The sequence below is a fragment of the Lactuca virosa genome, chromosome 5 (assembly GCF_052849685.1).
Source record: "Lactuca virosa cultivar CGN04683 chromosome 5, Lactuca_virosa_CGN04683_v6, whole genome shotgun sequence".
NCBI classification, from domain to species: domain Eukaryota; kingdom Viridiplantae; phylum Streptophyta; class Magnoliopsida; order Asterales; family Asteraceae; genus Lactuca; species Lactuca virosa.
In genome coordinates this window covers 234096432-234103939 of record NC_136430.1, presented here as the reverse complement: position 1 = coordinate 234103939, position 7508 = coordinate 234096432, and the positions used below count along the sequence as shown (strand labels likewise).

The window sequence follows — 7508 nt, the reverse complement described above, 5'->3', positions numbered from 1 at the left end:
TGATCGCATCGCACACACCATATTCCTCCGCATTTTATTTGACTCCGATGTATTTAGATCATTTTGACATACTCTGATTTCGTTATGGTTTTATAAAAAAATGTTTTGGATGATGGTTATATTATTATAAAAATTAAAATTTTTAGTCTTAAATTTTGGGACGTTACACCTTTACTCCCCCTCAAGTTGGAGCATGTAAATTGCAAATGCCCAACTTGACCAGTAAATCCTTTACTCTGACAGCTCCTAAGGCCTTTGTAGAAACATCAGCCAATTGTTTGTTTGTTTTTATATAAATTTGTCGTATCTCCTAAGACTCAATTCGTTCCTTGACAAAGAATCAGTCCATATCTACATGCTTAGTTTGTTCATGGAAAACTCGATTGTTAGCAATGTGTCTAGCTGCCTGATTATCGCAAAAGAGTGAAGTAGCTTTGGTGGGCGCCACCTTCAAGATTTTAAGTAATCAACGAAGCCACAAAACTCCACTAGCTACATGTGCCATTGCTCTATACTCTACTTCAGTAGAAGAACGGGAAACCACCGTCTTTATTTAGGTGTTCTCTTTTCCTTATCAGTTGTTATCTTTAGGATTTTGTTTGTTATCTCGTTTTTCTAGACTTTATTTAGTTGTTATCTTTTCCTTATCAATTGTTATCTTTTCCATATCTTTTCTTAGCTCTGTATTTAAGCCCCCCCTAATTGTTTGAATGAGTTCAAGTTTTTGAAGTAATCAATTTCTTTATGGTATCAGAGCTTGTATTTTATTTTATACACCCCTTTTGAATCAATGACGTGTTTCCCTTCAGGTAGTTGATATTGCCAAATTTATACATATTTTTAGGCAATATCTTAATACATTTTAAATTAATATTTTGGTTATTTGCAAAGATATGTGATACTTATTGAATTAAATTGTATTTTGCAGCCAAACGGAACACTCTTGAATAATATGGACCACAATTGATAAGGATTGGAACTTTGGAGATTTGGAGATTTAAAAGAAGAAAACTCCAGCGAAAAAACCCAGCTCATGATGTGGCAATCAACCCCACGACATGAAGAGGGTATTCTAGAAGATAACTACCCGGGAAGTCAAAATCCTTGCCCGATACGGATTTTTATCAAAGTCACGACGTGAAACCCGATTTCACGTCGTGAGCCACGTATTTTCCAAATCTATAAATACTCTTTCACACTTACGATTTGAAAGACTTTTGGGGAGGAGAGATAATCAGAGGTATTTGATTTTAGAGTCCAGAGAAGTGAACAAAACATTCTTTTGAAGGGAAAATAGCTTGGAGATTAAGGAATTGAAGAACACATCATCACATCAGTTTGATTTACTTTAATAATGTTGATATATGTTGAACTTATGTTTTCGTTTTCAGCCATGAGCAGCTGAACTTATTTGCTTTCATTTAGCTGGATGATACTTTAACTCTATGGTTTAGTTTATTAATTTTTGGATTTTAATAGTTGGTTTTGTTCTTGTGTTTGATTATCATTACCTAGCATGTTAAAGTTGTGATTTTGTTGCTTAAATTCAAGTTAAGTGTAATTTATTGACCATTAAATTACATGAATTTGATTACCTAGTGATTTAGTGACCGTTAAATTACTAGAGCTAGGATCGACCAAATCTTAGATAAGTAATAAAAGTAGCAATTTTAGCTGTGCTGGAGAACATAAATTGTGACAATAATTGTGTTTTGCTCAGATAAATCTTACATAACCCAATAGCTAATTCTGTGTTTTGCTTGTGTATGACCATACAAGCTAGTTCATGAATTGGTAAAAATATTATTAATTTAGACTTGAATTGCTAATTATATACTAATTGGTAACCAACTTTAATAATCCATAATTAGTAACCAACCATAGAGGAGAAGTGGATTCGAACTAAACGAAAGTGTTTTTAGTATATTGATAAAAACTGTATTTGTTAAGTGTTTAAGTTTGTCTGAACTTGAAAAATCAGATAAAACCCTTTTTGACTTTTGCTTGTTTTTAGATTAATCTATTAGTAGTTAGGTTAGTAAATTAAATCCGTTCCCTGAGTTCGATACCCGACTATCTGTGCTATATTATTTGCGAATAGGCCCACTGCCTTATGCCGTAATAGTTAGTTAGATAGTTGGTAAAACTAGTAGGTGTAGTTACAAAATATCAGTAGTTCTTCAAGTACGCATGTCTTATTTTCTTCTAGAGCCTTTATTTCATTTTTCATTGATTCTTTCCATCGCTCATATTTCACAGCCTGTTTAAAACACTTAGGCTCATCGCTTGCACTGATGGTTGCTAGAAAAGATTTTTTGTTCATTAGAAAAATTTTCATATGAAATATGATTAGCGATAGAGTATACCTTGGAGGAGCTTTGATTGTGCATGGGCTTTGACATCCGCATCTTCATCAAAGAACTCATTAAACATGCTTTCATTTTTATTATGGCTTTCAACTCTGTGTTTGAGCTTTCGAAAAACGATAAACCTCTTCAACAAACCTTACGTCTTTAGTCGTAATCACTTTGCTATCGTTGATGTCAAACACCTTGTACACTTTTTGTCCTTGTGGATAGCCTAAGAAAACGCTAGGTCTCCCCCTCACTTCAAACTTATCTCCTTTCCTTTCTGTGTTCCTTACATAAGCAAGACATCCAAATACTCTCATGTGTGCATATTCCGGTTTATTGCCAAATTATACCTCAAAAGGCGTCTCCAAGCCTATTACCTTGGAGGGAAATCTGCTAATTATATAAGCAGCTGTCATCACACATTCTCCCCATAGTTTATTAGGCAAATTGGCTTCAAACTTCAGTGCTCTAGCAGTTTCAAGTAAGTGATGATGCTTTCTCTTGACCAAATCGTTATGTTGTGGTGTGTGAGGGCAAAATATTTCAAGCAGTATCCCTTGTTGAGCATAAAATTCAATCATAGCACCTGATGTGAATTAACCACCATTATCACTCCTTATTCTCTTACCATTCTTTCCAAACTGATTTTAGACCATGTTGCAAAAATTCATCAAGCATTTACTTTCTTTATGCTTATGTCTAATGAGAAATATCCAAACATCCCTACTAAAATCATCTACAATGGTGAGAAAATAATGAGCTCCAGATAATGAAGGGGTTCGAAAACATCCCTAAATATCACAATGCAACAGATCAAAGCAATCACTTGTTTTAATAGAGCTATCATAAAAGGGTAAGTGAGTATGTTTTGCCTTTACACATGAGTCACACACTTTGTTTTTCAACTTGAAAGAAAAACTAGCCATGAGCAGCTGAACTTATTTGCTTTCATTTAGCTGGATGATACTTTAACTCTATGGTTTAGTTTATTAATTTTTGGATTTTAATAGTTGGTTTTGTTCTTGTGTTTGATTATCATTACCTAGCATGTTAAAGTTGTGATTTTGTTGCTTAAATTCAAGTTAAGTGTAATTTATTGACCATTAAATTACATGAATTTGATTACCTAGTGATTTAGTGACCGTTAAATTACTAGAGCTAGGATCGACCAAATCTTAGATAAGTAATAAAAGTAGCAATTTTAGCTGTGCTGGAGAACATAAATTGTGACAATAATTGTGTTTTGCTCAGATAAATCTTACATAACCCAATAGCTAATTCTGTGTTTTGCTTGTGTATGACCATACAAGCTAGTTCATGAATTGGTAAAAATATTATTAATTTAGACTTGAATTGCTAATTATATACTAATTGGTAACCAACTTTAATAATCCATAATTAGTAACCAACCATAGAGGAGAAGTGGATTCGAACTAAACGAAAGTGTTTTTAGTATATTGATAAAAACTGTATTTGTTAAGTGTTTAAGTTTGTCTGAACTTGAAAAATCAGATAAAACCCTTTTTGACTTTTGCTTGTTTTTAGATTAATCTATTAGTAGTTAGGTTAGTAAATTAAATCCGTTCCCTGAGTTCGATACCCGACTATCTGTGCTATATTATTTGCGAATAGGCCCACTGCCTTATGCCGTAATAGTTAGTTAGATAGTTGGTAAAACTAGTAGGTGTAGTTACAAAATATCAGTAGTTCTTCAAGTACGCATGTCTTATTTTCTTCTAGAGCCTTTATTTCATTTTTCATTGATTCTTTCCATCGCTCATATTTCACAGCCTGTTTAAAACACTTAGGCTCATCGCTTGCACTGATGGTTGCTAGAAAAGATTTTTTGTTCATTAGAAAAATTTTCATATGAAATATGATTAGCGATAGAGTATACCTTGGAGGAGCTTTGATTGTGCATGGGCTTTGACATCCGCATCTTCATCAAAGAACTCATTAAACATGCTTTCATTTTTATTATGGCTTTCAACTCTGTGTTTGAGCTTTCGAAAAACGATAAACCTCTTCAACAAACCTTACGTCTTTAGTCGTAATCACTTTGCTATCGTTGATGTCAAACACCTTGTACACTTTTTGTCCTTGTGGATAGCCTAAGAAAACGCTAGGTCTCCCCCTCACTTCAAACTTATATCCTTTCCTTTCTGTGTTCCTTACATAAGCAAGACATCCAAATACTCTCATGTGTGCATATTCCGGTTTATTGCCAAATTATACCTCAAAAGGCGTCTCCAAGCCTATTACCTTGGAGGGAAATCTGCTAATTATATAAGCAGCTGTCATCACACATTCTCCCCATAGTTTATTAGGCAAATTGGCTTCAAACTTCAGTGCTCTAGCAGTTTCAAGTAAGTGATGATGCTTTCTCTTGACCAAATCGTTCTGTTGTGGTGTGTGAGGGCAAAATATTTCAAGCAGTATCCCTTGTTGAGCATAAAATTCAATCATAGCACCTGATGTGAATTAACCACCATTATCACTCCTTATTCTCTTACCATTCTTTCCAAACTGATTTTAGACCATGTTGCAAAAATTCATCAAGCATTTACTTTCTTTATGCTTATGTCTAATGAGAAATATCCAAATATCCCTACTAAAATCATCTACAATGGTGAGAAAATAATGAGCTCCAGATAATGAAGGGGTTCGAAAACATCCCTAAATATCACAATGCAACAGATCAAAGCAATCACTTGTTTTAATAGAGCTATCATAAAAGGGTAAGTGAGTATGTTTTGCCTTTACACATGAGTCACACACTTTGTTTTTCAACTTGAAAGAAAAACTAGCTAAAAAATCTAATTGATATAATTTTGATTCAGAAGCATGTCCTAGCCTTTTGTGCAAAATAGATGCATCTGGTGTGACCTTCATTGCCTTTCTCGTTAACATTTCGATCCAATATAGACCATTATCACATTGCCCCGCTCCAATCAAGCTCATCATCTCCAAATCCTTTGCAATAAAGAAATCCGGAAAAATGTTATATAACAATTTAGATCCTTTGTCATTCGACTAACGGATAATAAATTGCAATTAAACTTTTGAATGTATAAAACTTTGGCAAGCTTGAGTCCATTAGGTAAAACAAAATTTCCTTTTCCTTCTACTGAAATGTAATTGTCATTGGGTATGATGACCGGTGGCTCGCCATCATCATATATATCCCCCTCTAGAAGATCATAATCCCCCGTCATGTGCTCCGTTGCACCTGTATCAAAAATCCAAGTACAATGGTACAATTTTCCCTACCATGTTAGCCACCTTATTTTTATCTTCCTTGTTAAAGTGTTTAACAAGCTTCTGGTACTGTTCACTTGTGAGACCTGGTATAGGGCTTGATTCCGTATCTGCCAAGGTTGCCTTGTATTTTCCCTTCTCCTTCTTGCCTTTACCTAGCCACCATTCTGGGTAGCCAATCTTCTTGAAACACCCATCCTTATTATGACCATTCTTACCATATAAACTTCAATGCTCGTCCATTGTTGCACCTTTCATTCATTGAACATTAGGCTCAATCGTCGTTTCTCTCATGCTTTGTGCGAAGGTTTGGAATGCTGCACCCTCTTGTATTGGTTTCTTCGTTGCTAAGATTGCTCTTTGTTGTTCATCTTCAAAAACAAGATGAAATGCAATACCAAGAGTAGGAGTGGGTTTGGATGCAAGAATTTGAGTTTTATGGTAAAAAAACAGTGTCAAGTCCCATAAGAAACTCGTATAATCTTTCCTTTTCTTTTGCCTTGCTCAGCCTTTTCCCTAAATCACACGTGCACTTGCCACATGTACACCTTGGGGTTGGAGAAACAGACTGAATTTTATCCCATATACGATGCATCTTGGTATAGTAGGATGAAACAGAGCTTCCATCTTCCTGCGTTGTAGAGAGAGTCTGTCTTAACTCATATGCACAAGGTGCACTTTCTTTCCCAAATCTTTCTTCCAAGTCGGCCCATATTTCTGCAGAAGTATTTGCGTAACTGACACTCAATTTGATCGTTTTCTCCATGGCGGTGGTGAGCCATCCTTTGATCATAGCATCACAACACATCCACTTCATGAAGTCCGGTGAGCCTTCTTCTGGTGCCTTGATTGTTCCATCCATAAAACCGATTTGGTTCTTTGCATACAAGAAATTCTTCATCTCCTGCAACCAATCCCATTAGTTTCCATCAGTAAGAACGTCGTTTACACGCATCTGTCTCTGGTATTCAGATGCATGTAAATAGTATGGAGTGTTGGTATCTACACGAGGATCATCATCCTTGTCGTTCTTGCTATCTTTGCCTACCATGGTTCCGGCGGTAGCCTAGGGTATTTGCGGGATCTATATGACCCACTCTGATACCATAAAGAAATTGATTACTCCAAAAACTTGAATTCATTGAAACAATTGGGGGGCTTAAATACAAAGCTAAGAAAATATATGAAAAAGATAACAACCGATAAGGAAAAGATATCAACTAAATAAAACCTAGAAATAGGAGATAACAAACAAAATCTTTTATTGTGTGCCTTTTAGGTGTTGGTAGACTCAATAAAAGTATGGGGAATTGTGGCTGTGATATGGTAACGCCTGGCTCACACTATAGTATAATTGTATTATAGAACTTCTTGTATTCAACTTGTTAACAAGTTTAATCTCGTCCTCAGGAATACATATCATATTATCATCATTGCATTTCCAAGTTCATCTCTAATTATCTTATAAAGTCGTCTAATTGAGCTCAACTTATTTAATCAATTTTCATTCTCTTAAACTTACATGATCCTTTTTCCATCAACAAACTACTCTACGTTTAGACTCAACAGTATCTCTTCTGACAAAAAACTTATTATTAAGTGTGTATAATTATTTCCACTGGAACTGTGTCAGCAAACACTGGATGAACCTTTCCGGCATATGGAAGAATGCATCTTTAAGAACATACACGTATTCTATATTTCAACAATTCTTTAAGGTTTTTAAAATTCAATCATATATTTTATTAGTTAGAGAGACAGAGAAAGAGGGAATAGAGGCATTAATCTAAGGGTTGGGATCTGGAATCTTTAGTTAGATCTAGCTAGCTCATAATGTTTAGTTTATTTAATTTTTGTTTCGAGTCAATTGAACATGAAGGGAGAATCAACACTGGA

General features: G+C 34.8%; 1 protein-coding gene across 1 annotated transcript; it reads right to left on the bottom strand.

The window, feature by feature from the left end:
* Nucleotides 1-2146: 2146 nt before the first annotated feature.
* LOC145112484 (uncharacterized) lies at nucleotides 2147-6663 on the bottom strand. Its single transcript, XM_079048647.1, has 13 exons — nucleotides 6562-6663; nucleotides 6064-6516; nucleotides 5699-5810; nucleotides 5432-5583; nucleotides 5133-5327; nucleotides 4922-5030; nucleotides 4617-4825; nucleotides 4252-4378; nucleotides 4074-4186; nucleotides 3037-3145; nucleotides 2732-2940; nucleotides 2367-2493; nucleotides 2147-2301 (listed from the first exon to the last, which is right to left on the bottom strand). Exons 1-13 carry the CDS (start codon nucleotides 6661-6663, stop codon nucleotides 2147-2149), a joined length of 2172 nt encoding a protein of 723 aa, XP_078904773.1.
* Nucleotides 6664-7508: the final 845 nt, after the last annotated feature.